General features: G+C 45.7%; 1 protein-coding gene across 1 annotated transcript in view; it reads right to left on the minus strand.

Annotated features, from left to right (window-relative positions):
• Dym (dymeclin) overlaps positions 1 to 21,193 on the minus strand; it is a 233,793-nt gene that overhangs the window by 174,353 nt on the left and 38,247 nt on the right. The window contains exon 6 of the mRNA XM_051201990.1: positions 19,376 to 19,448. Coding sequence (XP_051057947.1) covers positions 19,376 to 19,448 — 73 coding nt within the window. The remainder of the gene's footprint in view (positions 1 to 19,375; positions 19,449 to 21,193) is intronic.

A 21,193-nucleotide genomic window follows, 5' to 3' on the forward strand; every position in this document is an offset into this window, starting at 1 on the left:
TTTAGAAACAAAAGACTGAGGCAAGAAGTCAACTGGTCAACTTAGCAAGATCCTGTCTCAGAAGTTACGGGAAGGAGAGCATACTAGTGACACAGCTCAGTGATAGAGCACTTGACCAGCATGCGAGAGGCCCTAGGTTCAATCCCCAGTACTGCAATGCATACATATTCACACACACACACACACACATATATATGCATACATATATACACACACACATATATGCATACATATATACACACATACATATACACACATGTACATATATACATATATACACACACGCATATAAACACATACATGCACATACATAGACACACACATAATACATACATGCATACATACATAAGCCCACATACACACCAAAACACAAGTTCACATTCTCACACACATACACATGCACATACATGCATGCGCGCGCGCGCACACACACACACACACACACACACACACACACACACACACCCCTCCTATGGCTACAGCTCACTGACACAGTACTTGTTCATCTTGTTAAGACCCTAATCCAGAAAAAAACACAGACTCACACATGAAGAAATTTTTTTAGAGAGGTTGAAAAGAAAAAGAAAACATCTGGAAGCCACCCTCTCACTTTGCACTTAGGTCTAGGGATTTGGGACTGGTCAAGTGAGAAGTACACAAGTGTGCCAGACCACTTGCTTTCTGGAGCTTTCTGGAGCTTTCTTTACCTCACTTGGAAAAACCTGGACCCATGTTTCCTTTCACACTTCCTAATTCATGAGTCGGTAGTAAAATAAAGTCCTTGGGGGGAGGGGAGAGACGGGGAGGAGGAGGGAAAGAAGGAGGAGGGGTGAAGAGAAGGGAGGTAGGGGAGGAGGGAGAGGGGAGGAGGGAGAGGGGAGGAGGGAGAGGGCAGCAAGGCCTAATAGGTCAGTAATGCTTAGCATTTAGGAGGTAAGGCCAGAGGACCAGTAGTTCAAGGTCATCAATGGCTACAGCAAGCTTGAGGCTAGCCTGGGCTACATTAGACCATGTCACAACAGAGAGGGAAAATAAACAGTATACCAATGCATGGCTGCCCACGTCTATACTCTCAGCAAAGACATTTCCTTAATTACTGCTATAAATTATCTTGTGTCTATTTCTCGTTTCTTTTTTCTTTTTGAGACAGGGTTTCTCTGTGTATACCTGGCTGTTCTGAGCCTTGCTTTGTAGACCAGGTTGGCCTTGAACTCAAAGACCCACCTGCCTCTGCTTCCTAAGTGCTGGGATTAAAGGTGTGCACCACCAGGCCAGGCTATTTCTCATTCCTTGAACTGAATGAAAAATAAGCCAGTCACTAACAACTCACCTTTGATGGCACAGGTGACCAGATAGGATTCTACTCACAATAGTCATTAATTTAAAGGGCCCAGGCCTGTCAGGAACACATACTCACTAGACAGTCTTGTGGGCCGGCATGTGGAAAAGTCCAAGGGCAAAGAGCTAAATGAGGTCTCCTGTCACCAGCTAGCAAGGAAGAGAGGCCCCCACTCCAGCAGTGCTGCGAGAAGGAAACCCTGTCAACGCCCAACGTCAGCTTTAGGAAGCCCTCCCCCACTTGAAGCCTCAGACATCACGGCCCTGACCACAATCCCTTGATGTATGAGTCACAAGTAACAGGTTGAGCTCTACTCAGACCTCTGAGGAAATAAAAGTTGCTCAATAATAGTGGATGTTTAAACAGCTAATGCTTGGATCGTTATTGGACTTTTTTTGAGACTAGGATTCATCATATAGCCTAGGCTAACCCTAAACTCACTATATATCCTAGGCTAGTCTCAAATTCACTGTGATCCTTCTGCCTCAACCCCTCAAATACTGAGATTACAGGCATGCACAGTGTGCCCAGGCAGGGTCATTCTTACCCAGAAATAGAGCAATGACGCAGAGACATGGGTAATTTACAGGAAGGTAAGCTGCAGGCAGTCTGGGTGTGGACTGCTGCTGGTGTAATAAACGCAGGAGGTGCTTACATACATTAAGCAGCTTCTAATGCCACAGAGCAGACGTTCATTTCACAGCACAGTAAGATGCTGTTCTGTAAGGAAAAGGGGGTGAGGGAAAACACACAAAATGTATCTTTCTGACATTCACTCCGAATACATACGCAAGGACCCTGTTCGGATAGGGCAAACCGACTCTCCATTAACAGCTCCGGGACTTGCTCTTGCTGCCAGAGCTGCCATGAGAAAAACAGCCAGAAAGGCCAGCCCTGGACCAGCACCAGCCGCCTTCAATGTGCCACACTAGCCTTGCCACAACTATGGCCAAGACTGCAGCCGGTGCACTGGTTGCTGGGTGCCAGGCCCCCAGTCGGGGCTATTGAAACAGTTTGTAGTAGCTGTGCAACCACAAGTGTGATGAGCCACTTCTCCCAGCAAGGACAGCACCTGCCCTGATGGAGGGTCCACTGTGAGTGCTGGCGAGGCCAAGAGTGGACAAAAGACAGGCTTTGATGACTGTAGAGCCAGAGGTAAAGCTGGGATTGGCCCAAGCACCCCTGCTCAGCTACCTAAGCAAGCTCGCTCTTTCCCATGCTGTCCCCCTGGTGTCATATCGGGTCCGTACTCTGGAGTGGTATTTCCTGCCCACTTTCTGTAGCGCAGGCTAAACTAGTAGCAGCGGGGATAGCACAGGGCAGAGCTATCACTGAGGGCAGTAGCAGCAAGTCTGGCACCCCGGACTCGACAGCTAAAGAACATACAGGTGGGCAGAATCCCAACAGGTCCGGTACTAGGAATCTGCATCACCCAAGGCAGTCCCTGCTAAGCTCAAAAGCATCCACCAATGGCTTGGCAATAAAAGAGGCTGAGTAGTCTCAGGACCCCAGGCTGGTATCTTGTCTCCCTCAGCCAGTACGGCTCTCTCAAACAGCTCACCTGCCAGCCACGCCCAGGTCTCCAGCCTGGCTTCCCAAGGCACAGGCTCCTGCCAGAACACTGAAGAAGCTACTGAGACCTTGCAGCAACTGCTCTAGGCCTGATCTTCCCGTAGACAGGCACTGACATCCCAGATGTGTGTGTGTGTGGTGGGGGGACACCTGCACCTGAGCCATCCCTGCTTAGGCCACGCCCAGTTCCCCGAGAAGCTCCCAAGGAGCCCCAGTCCTCCACTGAATGGTGTCCCAGCAGGAAGACGAACCGTCGACCGAAGGAGCACTGAACAATTCCACCACAGCCTGGGCAAGGAGGGAAGTGAAAGCAAAGACAGGAGAACAGGGAAATGGAGACGACCTAGGGGACTCCAGAGAGCTTGTCAGGGCAGAGGGCCTCAGACCCAAGCATAGGAGCGCCAATACTGCTGTCCGCCAGGAGCCAGGTGCTGCTGCCAAGGCCAGCATAGGACTGCATGCGTGAGGCTAAGGGGAGAGACAACATGGAGCTGTAACACTAGAGGGCGCCACTTGCCACTGCGTCCACCGGCCTGAATTGCCCCCTGCAGGTGTCCAACACAGAGCGACGGGAACCAAGGCTGCAGGCAGCCAGCATCCCAGCTTGCCTGCCCACTCCCCAATCCAGGTAGGTGGGAAGAGCCCTTAGCTAGCTCAGCCCTCATAAGGGGTTGGCGAGAGAACCACTCCAAGTTTGATGCCAACTTGGTCTACGCCAAGGCACCTCTCCACCCCCACATCCCTAAGCAAGGCGTCTCTCCATACAGAATGGGCTCCACTAAGTCAGCTTGTGCATTAGAGTGACATCCTGGACCCACCGCCAGTGGCCTCATATATTGTCCCAGTCACACCACTGTCACCTGTATTCAGGGAGTCTAGTTCAGTTATGCAGGTTCCCCATCTGTCAGACCTGAGTCAGTGATCTCTCACTAGCTCGGGTCAGCTGATTCTGTGGGTTTCCCATCATGCTCTTGACTCCTTGTTCATATTATAGTTCCTCCCTCACTTCAGTTGTACTCCAGGAGCTTGGCCCAATGGTTAGTTGTGGATTTCTGCATCTGCTTCCATCTGTTTCCAGAAGAGGGTTCTAGCTTCTCTGGCATTGTAGACTGTAGTCTGGGAATCTTTTGCTTTATGTCTTGTATCCACTTATGAGTGAGTACATACTATATTTGTCTTTGTGGTTTTGGGATACCTCACTTAGGATGTTTTTTTCTAGTTCTCTCCACTTGCCTGAGAATTTTTGGATGACAAAGACTTAATTTCTAATAGCATGTACTGAATGTACAGAGCAAAAGAAAAAAAAATGACTGCATTCAGTGAAATCTATAGCCACTGAATTCTCTATGTAACCCAAGATAGCCTGCAGCTCATAATCCTCCTGCCTCAGCCCTCCTCTCCCCCTCTTTATGACGGAATTACTGACTATAGTTACACTACTCCCAGCTGGAAAGTATCTAACGAAAGGTTATGACCACCAGTAGCTCCTCACCTTATAGGGAAGAGAGTCCCTGACTCACCCTCCGAGACCCCATGACTTGTAACAGAGCACCCTAACTTGCTGCGTCATCCATCACCTCTGGTCTTGTCCCTTCCCCTCCAGTTTGACAGGCCTACTTGGATACCTAAGCATGTGCCCAGCTCAGGGCTTGCACCTGATCTTCCTCCTGAAAGAATGCTCTCCCACCAGCTGGGAGGCAACAGGGCTCCATCTGACTCTGCTGAAGTTTCCCAGTGTGTGAGAAAGTTTGCAGCGTGTGAGGGACACACCCGTGCACCCTGGGCCGATGCACTCCCCCACATTACTCTCTCTGCACAGACGTTTACAGCCTAGCATCATTATGTACTCACTCTTCTCAGCCGTAGCCTGCGGCTAGAACTTATGTCCTGTTAGTATTTTATCCCTAGCACACACAAGGAGCTGACAAGAAATAATCATGGATCTGTTGGACTGTCACCCCTAGTTACAGTTACTGTCTGCTCACAGTTACAGAGAAAAATTAATATCATTTTGTGTTACCAAAACAAAATTTCACTGGTGGAGAAAAAAAAAATCTCAAGCTCTCAGCTTCCAAATACTATTCATAATCCAGCACTCTGTATAAAAATTCACTAGACTCCTGGGGACACAGTAACAGAACTAGTAGCAACAGCAAAAATAATTATTCTTTGAAGCAAGGCTGAGGCAAGGTAGCCCATGCCCCCATTTAATCCATTTCTAGCAGTAAACAGTACTAAAAATGGCTAGTGCATTGGTTCTCAACCTCCGTAAGGCTGCAAACCTTAATACAGTTCCTCATGATGTGGTGACCCCAACCACAAAATTCTTTCTGTTGCTACTGCATAGCTATATTTTTGCTATCATTATGAATTATAATGTAAATATTTTTATGCATTCCCTGTGAAAGGGTTGTTCCACCCCCAACTGGGTCACAAACCATAGGTTAGAACCACAGGACTAGGGTTTTACTTTTATTTTTTAAACTCTGAATCAAAATAACCAGTCCAAATCTGAGTCTTGTCCACCTGGGGTAAAAACCTTCAGAGCACACTGAAAAATCTTTTGAACAGCCATTAAAGAAACAGGATTTAAGAAAACATACAGCCAAAATGCAAGTGTCTGCCAATTTCAGCTTCCCAGGGACCATGCCCTCCCAAAGCTTTGAGGATCCTCGGGGTTTGTTAATGACAAAAACCTTGCCACTGTCCCCAAATGTATTACCTGCAAACACTCAAAAATTAGCTGACCACACCTAGGCTCTTTACTGGGAATCACAGATTTCTATGCCTGCTCTTAGCTCTGCTGATGCCACAATGTGTGAAAATGCTAGCCTAACTGGACACGCAATAAAAATTTCCTGCTCACTTTACTAGACAGTTAAAAGATAAAGGAGGATACTGGCCTGCACAAGACAGCAAGTACTATTAGTAATAGCCAACTACAGGTACTTTTAACTGTGTCAGAACGGACAATGAAAACTATTTGGGGAACCGACCCCGAAAAGTGCCATACTCCCTGCTCATACAGCATACAGGCTGCTCATACTCCCTGCTCAGTATTAAGACCACAGCTAGTGCTAAAGGTGGAAAAACACGCTCCTCCACCACAAAATACGCTGTCATTTCAAAAATTAGCAGTTGCCAACTCGGGGATAGATAAAATATTTTATTTACCACTTTCGACTATCTGCAGATTTCAAGAAAAACCTGCCCTAGCTAGCCAAATGTCTTCCTAACAGTGAAGAGAGAATTATTGTGGGATAATCTTTTTGTATGCTGTGAAGATGTTTTTCAGCCAAGGCGTCTTCTTAAAGAGCCAAACAGCCAATAGCAAGGCAGGAGAGGATAGGCGGGACTTCTGGGAAAATACAGGAACTCTGGGAAGAAGAAAGGCAGAATTCACCAGCTAGACATGGGAAAAGTAGGGTGCATGGTACTGAGCAGAGGTAATTAGCCACGTGGCAGAAGATTGATTACTATAGATGGATTAATTTAAGTTTTAAGAGGTAGTTAGGAACAAGCCCAAGTTAGGCCAAACCTTTCATAATTAATATAAGTCTCTGTGTCATTATTTGGGAGCTGGTGGGTACAAAGAAAGTCTGACTACAAAAAATCTCTCCTTTTTAATTTTTTAAAATGGTCCAAGCACTTTATCTTTCCACTTACATTTTAAATTCAAACTGTCCATCTCTCTCTCTCTCTTTCTGTGTATGTGTGTATTATATGTCCTAATTCTCTCTCTCTTTTTCTCTGTGTGTGTGTATTATATGTCCTAATACAAGTATGGCATGGTGGCACTTACCTACAAATCCACACGAGGAGAGAAAAGGAAGACATTGCAGTTAAATAAGGATCAGGATAAACAAACAGGCCGAATAGATGTTTATTCAGGGAGAAATAACTTACAACCTAAACAGGTGAACACCAGCAAGTTCCACCAGATGCTCTCCTGTCCGAGTCCCACCATCAAGAGAGCGTTCCCCGGCTCCTCCTCAGACCTCCTTCCACAGGTCACTTCGGCCCCTGGCTCCACCCCCAATGGGCGTGGTCAGTGCCACAGAAGGAGACAAAGTAACTATCCCACTACAATTCCCCTTTTAGTCTAAAGAAAAGATTTAGGCTTGTTACAAAACTATATACAAAACAGTGAATAACAAGTGTGCTCTAAGAAAAGGAAAATCGAGAACAAAATGACCTACATATCTAGTCCTAGGGTGAAGGCATAACGGAGTTTACAATAGAGTTGTCCTAAGCTGGAAAACGTAAGTCTAGTACCTAATATATCTAACTAGGAAGAGAGAATAATAGTTGTGATAGTTTAATCTTCAACCTCATCAAGACCTGAGAAGGAAAATAACGATACTAGGGTGGACAGGAAGTGTGGATGGGCAACTTCCAAAAGGTACAGCGAGGACAGAAACAGCAAGCTACCTGGACAGTCACCCTAGGTCTCACAGCAACGTTGGTACACACAGTGAGTTCAAAGCCTACCTTTAAAAAAACTAGTAACCACAATCCTGATACAAATTTGATTAGCTGACTCTTATAGATTAATCTGAAATCTCTGATACAAATGTGGTTAGCTGACTCTACAGATTAATCTGAAATCTCTGATACAAATGTGGTTAGCTGACTCTATAGATTAAGCTGCAATTCTTGATACAAATGTGGTTAACCAACTCTAGATTACCCTGCAATCTTACCTGTATTAGTTCTCAATTCATACATATACACTCACATTTAGGCCTTCTAGCATAGATCAGTGCATCACTTTACCCTCATCGGAGACGTTTCTTCATTCAGTGGATGGTAACTGACGCAGAGAGCCGCAGACAGACAAGTGCGGGGTGAGAGGCTGTGGAGCACTCAGTATTAAATGGGGCATCTTTATCAAACCCCTCCCCTCGAGCACCAGAGACCTCTGTGGAAGAGGAGGTGGAAACGCGTGGTAGCTGCCTGCAAGGACACCACATCTTTGGGACATGGTGGCACCGATACACATGGAACTCAGAGACTGTGGCAGCACACCCAGGAGCCGCACAGGTTCAAACAAGACAGTCCCAGCACTGAGAAGGGAGGCAGGTATAAATCCCACCTCTGACCCAGACGATACCTGTAATTGACAACTGCTGGGAAAAGGAAAGCCAGTTTTCCCCAGAGCAGCACTACTGCGGGCGTCAGCCATGCTCCACGGTAGGCACTGTGCTCGCGAGCGGACGGCCAACACAAAACAGATTCCATGTTTGATTGTCGTGGGCTTTTGTTGTTGTTATTTTCTGTCTTACTGTTTTTGTTTGTGTTGATTTTCATGTTTTATTTTGAGAGAAAGAACATAAGTTGGGTAGGTAGGGAGATGGCGAACTTCTGGGAGGAGTTGAAGAAGGGGAAAGAATAAGATCAAAATATATGAAAAAAATTTAAATAAGTAGAATAAAAATAGTTAAATAGAAGAATACTTAAATACATGCTGATCTGACAAGCTGACCTGACATGCAACAGGATATTGCGCAATTTTTGTTTTGCTTTGTTTTTCAAGACAGGGTTTCTTCATCTAGCCCTGACTGCCCTGGAACTAGCTCTACAGACCAAAGCAAATTCCAGGACAGCCAGGTAGGTATACATGGTGAGACCCTGACTCACAACCCCTCCCCCACAAAGAGCATCAACCTATACAAAAAATAAATTACTCTGGATTGGCACTAACCCTGCCTGTCTTTTACCAATTAAAATCTGATGACATATAAATTAAGAGCATATGAACAATGCCACCAGCACCCCGGTAGTATGCCGCAAGGACCAGCCACTCAAAATCAGGAAAGCTGGGTCTCTCCTCACGTCTTTATCAGTGCTGCTGATTCCAATCACAGAATCTGTGGGTCTCGGTTCTCTTCTTCACAAATAAGGACACTAGGCAATGCGAGCTCTGATGTCATTTCCTACTCTAACTGCAGATAATGCTAAAAAGAAAACAACGAACTTGAGGTAGTGTTAAATTTCTATGGTAACAAAATTTAAAATATTAACTGAGCTATACAAAATGCCAAATCACCAGGGAAATGAGTCCAAGAGGACAAAACATGAAAGGAACCAAAATTCTACCATGCTGAGTGGAATAATTTTTCAAAATTGAAAAATGTTTTATGCCACCAGATCTTTCTTGTTTTGAAGTCCTTGTATAATCTACAGAAGATTTTCATTACACAACTGCCAAAGCCAAGTCAACTTTGGAGAGATGAAGGGCAACTTTGGCTGCCATATTTTCCCAAGAACTTTCCACCATCTGGTCTGGAAATGTCCTACTGTTAGAGCAAGTTACTAATTTCATGTGACTAAAACGAAGACAGGAGCCACGACCTTGCACTGCTCTGCTGGAGCAGAGTGGGACACTTGGACAAAGGCAAAAGCCACCATGAAATGGTGTTAGTGTTGGCGAAGGGCAAAGTCACTGAACGCAAAAGAAAAAACATGCTCCTTTGACATATTGTTGGTAAGAAACCTGATGGTACCGTAAATGGAACATAAGTTTAATAAAAACAGCCGACAAGTTCAAATGATTAAGATGAAAATGTAGAAATAGTTATTTGAGCCAACATGGATACTCAAGAGGAGAGGATAAAAAGTAGCATTATACATTTCAGATGCTCACGTGCTGGTAACACTTTGTGCCAGGAATTAAACCCAGGGTCATCTCTCTTTTAAGTGTGCGCTCTACCATGAACTAAGACTCCAGAGTCTATATAGCAGTTTGATCAGGGGTCAGGTCTAACCTGGTTTCACAACTGCCATCCACTATCTTAGGTGTCATCTCTGTCCCACATAAAAGTTCAGGGACAAGCCTCAGAAACACAAACACTTATTCTACAATTCTTACAGGTTTTCAAAGAACTAGTTCTGTATTCATGTAACTCCACTGAATGTTTAAAATACAGCCACCAATCGTTTTGAAGCAAAGTTCAACATACACACAAAAAAGGAGATATTAGCTGGCCTTGGAGGCATCTGTCTACAGACCCACTGTTTGGGAAACTGAGGCAGGAGGCTCACAATTCCAGGTCAGGCTGAGTCACACAGTGAGACATGGTCTTGTAGGAAACACGGGATGAAGTAGAGATATCTCAGCCTCACTGTTGACAACAAACTGCGGGACACCAATTGCCCAGGGTCACTTCTACTTCTGACTGGTGGGACCGAAAGAGGTAATTTCCTGGAAAGTGTCCCCTCTTTGACTTTTAATTGGTTCAAAAAGTTCAGACAGACTCATGGGATATGATGATATTTTTGACATGTACATAATGTGTAATGATCAAATGATTACTGTGTCGCCTTAGACATCCATTATTTCCTAGAAACACTGAAAATCCCTCTTTCTTGCTATGCTAAAAAAAACTAGGATAGACCACTGCACGTTCACTCCTGAACCTATCCTTCTTCACTCTCCCCTCTCCCTCCCAGCCTCTGGTCATCACTACTCTCTCATCTCTTTAAAGATGTACTTATTTACTACGTGTACAGTGTTCTGTTTGCATGGATGCCTGCATGCTGGCAGAAGGCACCAGATCTCATTACAGATGGTTGTGAGCCAACATGAGGTTGCTGGGAATTGAACTCGGGACCTCTGGAAGAGCAGTCAATGCTCTTAACCTCTGAGCCAGCTCTCCAGCCCCACTACTCTTTAAATCTCTAAGAGCAATGTAAAGACAATAATTTAAATAGCAAAAAGGTACAGCGAGGCAGCTGCAAGGAGGCAGAAGGAGAGTCATCCGGGCAGGCATAAATAAAAAGTTCCGTGAATTATAGAGCCACAGTGTACACTTCCATTAGAATGCCTAAAAAACAAAGCACTTGGGTACAAACCTAACAAAGTATGTACTATGAAAAAGTAATCACCAAAAAAAAAAAAAAAAAAAAAAAAATGAATGACAAAACTGATGGATGAGTCTTGGGCTCAGGCAACCACAATTATTAAAACCAGAGAGAGCAAACTCACAGGTAAGAGGAAACTACTGGATAGAGAACAGTCAGTTCCCCGTGTGTCAGCCACCCCCCCCCCCGCCCCCGCCCCCATACCCCACCCCCCACCCCGCAGGATTCCTGCAATAAACAGCCATGAGAGCTACTTAGGCATCCTGTCCCTTGGCTGAACCATTTTCAAAGTGAACTATGTGTGTTTGGAGGTCTTTTCCAAGTGACAGTCTACCTCAACTAGCTGCTATCTCTTTTGCCGAAGCAAGCAGTGAAGATTGATTTGGGGGGGGGGGGTGGCTGGAGTGATGGCTCAGCGGTTAAGAGAGCTGGTTGCTCTTCCAGAGGTCCTGAGTTCGATTCCCAGCACCCACATGGTTGGAGGCTCACAGCCATCTGTAATGAAGACTGACCTCAGGGCTTCATGTAGGCTCAGCATACACGCACTTCTAGCTACACTCTTGGCTCTGCTGAGGTCTGGTGTCACACTCGACAGCAGTTAGCAAGAGAACCGATTTAAAACTTAGGGCCTGGGTCCGGAATTAGTGGTTTTGTTCTTCCCGCTACAAAATGTATCCAATAGTTCTTAACAGTAATCATTTAAGCATTTGTGGGGAAAAAAAATCTAAACATCTATCTTGCAAAATCAACACTACACTTGGATCAAAAAAATTTTTTTCAATAACACAGGTCTTAAAATTTTCCATACTAAAAATTTTAATTGGGATTCCCCAAGCCAAGGTGCTGTCATAAATTTTCTAACAACAACGAGACCTACTGTGAGCTAAGTAAATGAATCACAGCTTAGTGTCGCTCTTGCAGAAGAGCTGAGTTCAGTTCCCAGCACCTAGGTTGGGCAACGGCCAACCCCGTCACTCTAGCATCACAGAAGCCAATGCGATACTTTCTTCTGGACTCCACAGTACCTGCACACAGGTACAGGAACCCAACACATATGTTGAAGGAATAAATATCCTTTTTATTAATTTATTTTGTGGGTATAAGTGATTTGCACAAGTGTAAAAGTAGATGCCTGATGCTCAAAGAGGCCAGAAAGGGGCATTGGGTCCCCTGAAACTGGAGTTACAACTGCGAACGGCCATGTGGTTCTCGGAACCAAACCCATGTCCTCTGGAAGAGCAGCCAGAGCTCTTAACCACTGAGCCACCTCTCCGGCTCTAAAAACAAACCTGTAATAAAAATGGTTTTTAAAAAAGCTATTGTAACCTATTAATATATAATACTACCTGGTATATGAAAATTCTGTACCTTAAATTCAATGCTTATAATGTCTTAAATTCCTAATTCAGCCAGACAGCCATGCTACATTTTAATGAGTAGCAGTTAAAACTCAAATGCTGGCCTGCTTAAGCCAGTCCACTGGAGCTGGCTTTGAGAAGTGTTTGTGAATCGACATTACCCCCAGAGTTAAGTCCTTCACCCTCACCCACAGACATCTCATGCCTTCATTCTTATCAACAACTGGAGAATTCATGAGGAACCACTTACAAGTCCGGTGTGGCAGCACACGCCTTTAATTCCAGCAACTGAAAGGCAGAAGCGAATGGACCTCTTTGAATTCAAGACTAGCCTGGTCGGCACAAGTTTCAGGATAGCCAGGGCTACACAGCAAGACCCTGTCTCAGAAACAAAGAAACCCACCTAATACTTTCACTGTCAGCAGAAACATCTTCCATACTCAGATTTTCACAATGTAATATCTAAAGACTATGGTCTGAATAAATGTGCGTTTATAGCAACTACATTTCCGAAATCTTGTTGATGTATTGGATTTTACAACCTAGATGATCATTTTCAAACCTCCTTAAATTCCAAAGTGGCGTTGAGAGGAAAATATCTACATTTTCTGTTGTACCTTAATCTGGAATCTGAAACACAGCTCAAGTTTAGTCCTCTAACGTCCATGACTTTCAAACAACACAGCCTTTCCAGCCATAATTTTCTAGACTTGCTATCATCAATCTCACATACCCTGGATTCTACAAATACATATTCAGTCCTGAGAGAACCCTACCCTGATCCCTTTTGCTTCTTCAAAGGCCTGGCCTAGCCATTGTGAATCACTATGTCTCTGTTACAGTCTGGATATGTGATCTCTCTGAAGGTCCATGCCTAGCCAAGGAACTGACTGCTGCTGGTGGAGGAAAAGGCAGTTTTCTTCAGTGGTGCGACATTTGGAACATATGCATACGCCAAGGCAGCCACATGACTCAGGAGCAGTTGGCTAGCACAAACTGTATCTCATGGGTTTTGCTTTTGTTTTTATTATATTAGTAGTAGTATTATTGAAAGGGAAGACATAGATTGGTAGAGAGGTGGAGAGGATCTAGGAAAGTTGGAGGAGAATGAATATGATCAAAGGATATCATGCAGAATTCCCAAAGAATAAATGAAAACCTTTTTTTTTTTTTTTTTTTTTAAGTAAAAGCAATAAGTTCAATTAGTTAAAAACAAGTTTGGGGTGGAGGTTAAGGCAAGCATGACTTCTAGGAGCCAAGTACTGAATATGTGTGAGAAGTGACCAGATGCTCCGTGTACACATCCACTGTGCCTTCAAGACACTGAGCACAGGGTCCTCTGCCCAGCACCGGGTCAACTTCCAGCCAGCGTTGGTAGCTCAGAGATCACAGGGCGTGGAGTCCCCATCCATACCTGCCCAACAGTCACCTCCAGATGAGAGCCACCTGAGGAGCATGCTGCACTGGGATGCCAGGAGGAGGGTTTGAAGGAACGAGGGGTCCTCAGAAGGTCAGCATCAGAGGCACAAAGGGGCCAAGAAAGCCTCAGCTGCTCCCAGGCAGAGAGAAAGAAGGCTCCAGACACACACAGGCCAGGCTCACAGCAGCAGACCGTCCGAAGGTCAGGGCTGAGCTGAGCAGGGGGTGGGTACCTGCTAGACGGGAGACCAGCGCAGACCGCCACGTTTAGGGCCAGTCGCTCTATGTCGCCAATCTGCCACAACCTGACGGTCATAGCGGCTCTAGGCCTGTTATATGAGTTGGATGGTCGGGAGTAGATCCCTGGCTCTCAACCTTCCAGAGTTTCTGGTTCTCATCCAGGTAATAATGAGCAGGTCTTACACAGGTCAGACGAGTGGGGTAAGGCCCAGGGGAAGAGCGGCCACAGTGAGTGAAACCCTTTTTAAAAGGGTGACTTCTCAGTTACTAACATAATTAAGCCACTCGTATAGTATCACAAGCCTGCTGATAAAATAAGTGCTCATCTTTAATGAAAACATGTTTTAAAACTCCCAGAGTTCACTGCAATGAATTTCTACAGCTAGGACTACTGGGCTTGTGAATGCTAGGAGTGCACTCTCCCGTTAAGGTATCTTTTAGGTTTTAGGTTTTAGTTTTTATTTTGAGAGGAGATCTCAGTAAATTCTTCAGGCTGGCCTTTGAACTTAACCCGTACCCCAGGCAAGTCTTGCTTCAGGCTCCTGACTAGGGACCGGCCTACCAGGCTTAGCCTGAGCCTGATCCTGTTTCTAATAAAGAACCATTTACTAGTTTACACAAACCACTCAGGTGTTGAGAGCAAGAGATTTGGAAGCTTAAGGTCATCCTTGGCTACACAGTAAGTTCGAGCTACCTTAGGGTATACAAGAGCTGTAGGGAAGGGTAAGTACCGCAACCTAACTGATTGCGCCAAATTATAGGTATCTAAATAAGTATGTGACACACATGTACACACACATAATAAACGTAAGTATGCTATTTATGGTAATCATTTTGCTTTCAATTTTAACAGAAAGATTTAATAGTCTCACAGGAAAAAGATTTCAGCTACTTTGAAATTACTCTACATGGCTACTAAAATTAGAATTCTAATGATTCCCTTGCTAATTCAACACAGGTAAGCCAAGAGAGACTGCAAAGCATTACAGCTAGATGGAAGATGCTCAGGAGTGAAGAGCTCATCCCATTTTTATATTAACATCCACCTTAAGTCAGGAGCTGGTCTCAGTCTCGGATGCTGCCATGCGGTTGGGGTAGAAGAAGCACTTACAGGGTAGCTGCTTTCTCATGGCAACTGTAACCAATACAAACTTTCTTGGAAGGTGGAGTTCCAAGGACATTAAATCATAAGAAACTTGCAGCAGCTGGTTAGAGCTGAGCACACACAACACAAGACATCTGGCTGCCTGTGCATTTTCAATCCATTTAAAAAGGATAAACACATTAAAACACTGAATGTCTGATATACTCCAACACTGTCTGCTTGCTCTGCTACACAGCTGCTCCATTCACTGTACTCACAGCCTATTTATTATCTAAACATATTTACCACTTCCCTCTCTCTACCGTCAACAAAACGTCATCAATAAAGGCTGAAAGAGTATACATTCAACTGTTGAAAACAAATGTTATTAAAACCCAATTTTTTGTTTGTTTCAGACTGAGTCTCACTATGTAGCCTAGGCTGGCCTGGAACTCATTACGTAGCTGAGGATGTCCATTAATTCACCATCTTCTTGCCTCAGCCTCCCACGTGCTAGGGTTATAGGCATATGTCACCAGACCTGATTAAAGTATAATTTTAGAAAGTAAGTCAGAAACATAAAAAACATGATGAGAAAAGAGCAGGTAATATATGGGTTCTCTACCCCATTCTGAATATATATAACAGTGGCTTAACCAAGAGAGGGATTTGTTTTTCTCATGTAAGAAGAAATACAGATAAGAGACACTGAGCACTCACGGCAATTTTAAGTATCACTAATAGCCCTTGTTCCTTGCAAGTGACACTCTTAGCACTATCTCCATGTTCTAAGTAGGAAGAGGGCAGTATACAAAACAAAGGACTTGAAATCCAGGTGCTCTGAGACATGACAACACCTGCTCATGTATCACTGCAAGGGCCCAAACCATGTGATGTGGCTACGGAGTTACTGATGAACCTGGGAACTACAAGCTGGGCCTACACTGCCATCCTGAGCGATAGGAAAATCCTGCTCAAAACAAACAAAGAGGACCGGTAGGCATGTGAACGCCTCTGTGCAACACAGTGCACACTGGTGTGAGCGCCTCTGTGCATCACAGTGCACACTGGTGGGAACGCCTCTGCGCATCACAGTGCACACTGGTGGGAATGCCTCTGTGCATCACAGTGCACACTGGTGGGAACGCCTCTGTGCATCACAGTGCACACTGGTGTGAACGCCTCTGTGCATCACGGTGCACACTGGTGTGAGCGCCTCTGCGCATCACAGTGCACACTGGTGTGAACGCCTCTGTGCATCACAACGCACACTGGTGGGAACGCCTCTGTGCATCACAGTGCACACTGGTGGGAAGCTAGACCCCCAGGTCCTTCTCCAGCAGGCAACTCTACTTGTCTCAGCTTACCTGCGAGGCTGCAGAAGTGAACACAAAGCACGGCAAGGCTCAGTGCATCTCCTCTCTCCATCTCTAACTAAAGTATGGGTTCACGTACAATATCCCCAGGAGCCTATCTGTTTGCAGATACTTGTCTTTTCTTTCCGAAGCAGAGGCAAATAACCTGTTTCTCCGTGTTTTGATACTTCACAATGATAAACCTGAAGAACTTCTTTGTTTAAAACTAATTCCTTTGCATGGCTGGAGACACAGGTCAGCTGGTAGGGTGCATGATTGGCATGCCTGGTTTAGTCTCCAGTACCACACATGCAGGCAAAATACTCATACATATAAAATAAAAATAAATCTTCCTTTTATAAATTTCAAAGTCTCCTTTAGCTATACAGTGAGTTCAAGGGCAGCCTGAGATACATAAGTCCCTGTCTAATAAATATTATCTAACCCCTTAAAATATGTTGTCTGGGACCAGAGAGACAGATCAGGTGATGGTGCTTACCACTAAGCCTGATAACCTGAGTTCAATCCTCAGGACCACATGGTAGAAGGAGACAACTTATTCCCAAAGTTATCCTGACTTCCACGCATGTACTATGGTACATGCATGCCCATGCACATGGATGCGTGAGCATGTGCACGCACACACACAATAAATAAGTGGATACGAGTATTTTAAAATGTAATAAATGACACATTCTCATCCCAGCTACTGAGACAGATGAGGTCAGAGGACTGAGATTTCACACCAGCAAGGCCAACATAACCGCTTTGTCTCAGCTGGGTGGTGGTGGCTGCACACATCTTTAATCACAGCACTGGGAGGCAGAGGCTGGGGGATCTCTGTGTGTCTGAGGCTGGCCTGGTCTACAGAGTGAGTTCCAGGACAGACAGGGCTACATGGAGAAAGTCTCAAAAAACAAACAAACAAACAAAACAACAAAAAGGATTTTGTCTCAAATATAAGTCAATCAACTTTGTAAACTTTCAAAAATAATGAAATTGGTTCTTCGGGGACAGACGAACGTCACAGATGTGTCAAAGGCTCATAGGTTTCCTAAGGACCATAGTATATAAACAGGTAGTCAGCGCACGCAAAAGGCAATGATGAAAGAAACGCCTAACAAGGGTTCTGAAGGCGCATCAGTTATGAAGGGGGTGAGAAGCGATGGATCAGAACAGATAGAATTTTCATACACATGGGAACTGCACTGAGTTGCGGTGATCAAAACCCAGTTACGGCAGCATAAACCAATAAGGGTCTATTTTTGTCACGAGAAGCCCAGGGTGAGGGAGTGGGAAGGGCAGTTGTTGACTTTGGTTCAGTAGCTCAGTGACATCAAAGCAAAACTGCTCTGAGACAACTGGCCCATGGTGCCAGGATGGGCATGCAGCTCCAAAGGCCTCGTCTGCGTTCCAGGGCGCAGGAAAAAGCTGTCAGAGGGAAAACCACACACTTCTCCATTGAGTACGCTCCCCGTGAAGAACTTTACCCAAGAGTCTCCCTGGAGGGCCTCCCCAGCTGCATCTCAAGGAGCACACCTAGCTTCAAAGGACACCGGAAAGAGGTCTGTCCTCTCTCTAAACCCAACACAGACCCAACAAGTCAGGGGAAAGAGGACACTCTGCTCTGCGGTGTGTGTTCCCCTACCACAGACTGGATTCAATTTGCTTCTCTCCAACTGCTCATTCATATCGGCCCTCGGGATCTCTCCTGACTGAGTCAATGCAATTCCCAGTCAGCCATCGTGGACAGTACTGAAGACTTAGTCATCCTCCCTTAACACAAAACTAGTGTTTGATGGGCGGTTTGAATAAGAATGCACCCGTAACCCCATATATATCTGAGTGCTTTGTCCCGGGTTGCTGGAACTGTTTGGGAACGGTTAGAAGGTGTGGCCTTGTTGGAAGAGAGTGAGCTGGGAATGAGCTTTGAGTTTTCAAAAGTCCAGAAAGCTGTCTCTCTGTCTCATGTTGTCTCAATATGTGAGCTCTCAGCTCCTGCTCCAACACCATGCCTGCCTCCTGCCTCCTGCCTGCCTGCCTACTGCCTGCTTACCTGTCTGCTGCCTGCCTGCCTGCCTGCCTGCTGCCTGCCTGCCTGCCTGCCTGCCTGCTGCCTGCCTGCCTGTCTGCCTGCCTGCTGCCTGCCTGCCTGCCATGCTCCCTGCCAGGGTGGTCATGGACTCTACTAACCTCTGGAACCCTGCCCTAAAATTAAATGCTTTTTCCCCAGTACATTGCCTTGCTCATGGTGTTTTGTCACAGCAACAGAAAGGTAAGCAAGACAGGTGGACACAGTCTACACATTACCAGGGAAAAGAGATAAAAAGAGTTCATAGGTGGATGATCCTTAAACGCTATACAAAACTCACAAGCTCTTCAACATAGGGCTTGGGAAAACAGTAGATCCCGGATTGGGGTCCTCAGCGCCCACACCAGAGCCTAGTGAGGTGCCACACACCTGCAACCCCAGAGCCGGTACAGATCCCTCGGGCTTGCTGGCCAGCCAGGACAGCCAAGACTAAGAAGTCTGGTTCCTTAAAAGATTCTGTCTCAGAAAATAAGGGAGCTAGGCATAGTGGTGCACACCTCTAATCCCAGCACTCGGGAGGCAGAGGCAGGTGGATTTCTATGAATTCAAGGCCAGCCTGGTCTACAGAGCGAGTTCTAAGCTAACCAGAGTTACACAGTGAGGCCCTGTCTCAAGAAAAAGGAAAAGAAGGGGAGGGGAAGTCACCCAGCATTGGCCTCTGCACACTACACACACATACACACACACACACACGCACACACACGCACACATACACACACATGCACGCACACACAAACACACGCACACAAACACACACACGCACACACACGCACACATACACATGCACGCACACACAAACACATGCACACAAACACACACACACGCACGCATGCACACACACACAAACACACATACACACACACACACGCACACAGGCACGCACACACACATACACACACAAACACATGCACACAAACACACATACAAACACATGCACACAAACACACATACAAACACACACACGCACGCACATGCACATGGACACCTCTTCCGCACAATCAATTGTCATTTCATTATACAATGAAGATAAAGCCTGGCTCAGGCGGAACTTACAAGAGTGGAGTGTCAGTGATTAACTGCACCAGGCTGCAGAGCAATTCTTCCAGAAGATCTTCAGAGTGAGAACCTAGGAAGACACATGCAACTTTGTTTTGACAGGGTAGACAACAGATAAAATTGCTTAGATGGAAAGTTTGCATTTCCATTAAGTAAAAAGCTTACATTACATACACTCAAACAGTATTCTGACCTCTGAATCCAGATCGTGAACAAGTCAGCACCTAATACAACCTTAATAACACAGCATAAGGGTTTCCCTTGCATTATTACTGTGTGGGCATGCCACCGCACACGTGTGAAAGTCAGAGGACGATTTCCGGGCCTCGCTTTTCTCCTTCTCGGCCTTTATGTAAGTTTCAGGGTCGCCTGGCACACATGGTGATGCCAAGCAGTTTTACTTGCCCAATTGATCCTATCTTTGCTTTCCCTTTGAGGTCAGGTCTCACTATGTAGTCCTTAACTGGCAAGCCTCCTGCCTCAGCCTCCCCAAAATTCTGAGATTACAAGTATGCACTGATAATTTTCTTTCTTTTCTTTTTTTTTTTTTTTTTTTTTATTTTTCCTTTCTTTCCTTTTTTTTTTTCAAGACAGGGTTTCCCTGTGTAGATTTGTAGATGAGGCTGTGAGGCTGGCCTTGAACTCACAAGAGATCCGCCTGCTTGTGCCTCCTGAGTGCTGGGATTAAAGGTGTACACCAACATCGCCTGGCCTAATTTTCAATTTTTTTTTTACACTTCAAATGTTTCTTTTGATGGACTTTTATATTAAAGTCAAACATATAAAATACTTTTCTAAAAAGATGCCTCAGCTGGTTGACTTGAAGCAAAGATATTTAGACCTGTACCCGCCCACCCCACCCCCCCCCGCACCCCATATTCTTATGACCTTGCCTTTGACCTAGCTAACCCTCAAGGCACCTCTTCTGAACCTATGGTGAGCCAGATGACAGAACGAGTCAGAGGGTCAGTTACATGTCAAGGACAGGATGCAAACTGTCATGGAAACACCAGCACTCTGTCCCAAACTCCCATAGCTAAGGGACCTCCAAACTGCTCAGGCCAGATGATACCCTCGTGCCTTCTGGTTTGGGGCACTCGTGACATCTACTCCCTTCAGGAAATGACTTCCTCGGTTCCTGTGGTCTTAGTTCTGACCGGCTTCTTTGCTACTTTCTCCCAGCACTCCTCCAGAGCGCCCCACGAGTCCCTCCCCCCCCCCCCCCCCCCGCACTGTCTTCTCACCCTTTACGGCTCGCTCACCCATCACCATTTACATGCTGGTGAGTCCTAAACCCATAGCTTGCCTTTCAGCCTCTCACTGACCACCCTGGTTTCTATCAACCTGTCTCTCATCCAAGCACTCGCCAGGCTGGACTCTGATCAGCTCCCGAGTCAGACAAGACCTGAAACAGTCAGAGAGACACAGCCACAGACCCCAGCCAATCGTCTACTGCGTGTGTCCACTGAGATGAGTGGCCAGTACCTCAAACTCAGCATGCTCAAAAGCGAACGCAATATTTCTAACATTCCCTTGTTTCTCTCTTTCTTACTTTATGTGCACGGGCATTTTGCCTGCATATGTGTGTCTAGTTCATATGAAGAGCCCAGGAGAGGGAGCTGGATCCCCTGAAACTGGGGTATGGCTGTAAACTGGCATGTGGGTGTTGGGATTCAAACATAGGTCCTCTGGAAGAGCAGCCAGTGCTCCTCCCAATGAGTCATCTCTCCAGCCACAACTGCTCTTTCTTGTTTTCATTTCTGACTGCATGAGGGACCCAGTGCTAAAACACACTTACTAACCCTTTTGTAACCG

This window comes from Phodopus roborovskii, unplaced genomic scaffold, assembly GCF_943737965.1.
Source record: "Phodopus roborovskii unplaced genomic scaffold, PHOROB, whole genome shotgun sequence".
Taxonomy (NCBI): domain Eukaryota; kingdom Metazoa; phylum Chordata; class Mammalia; order Rodentia; family Cricetidae; genus Phodopus; species Phodopus roborovskii.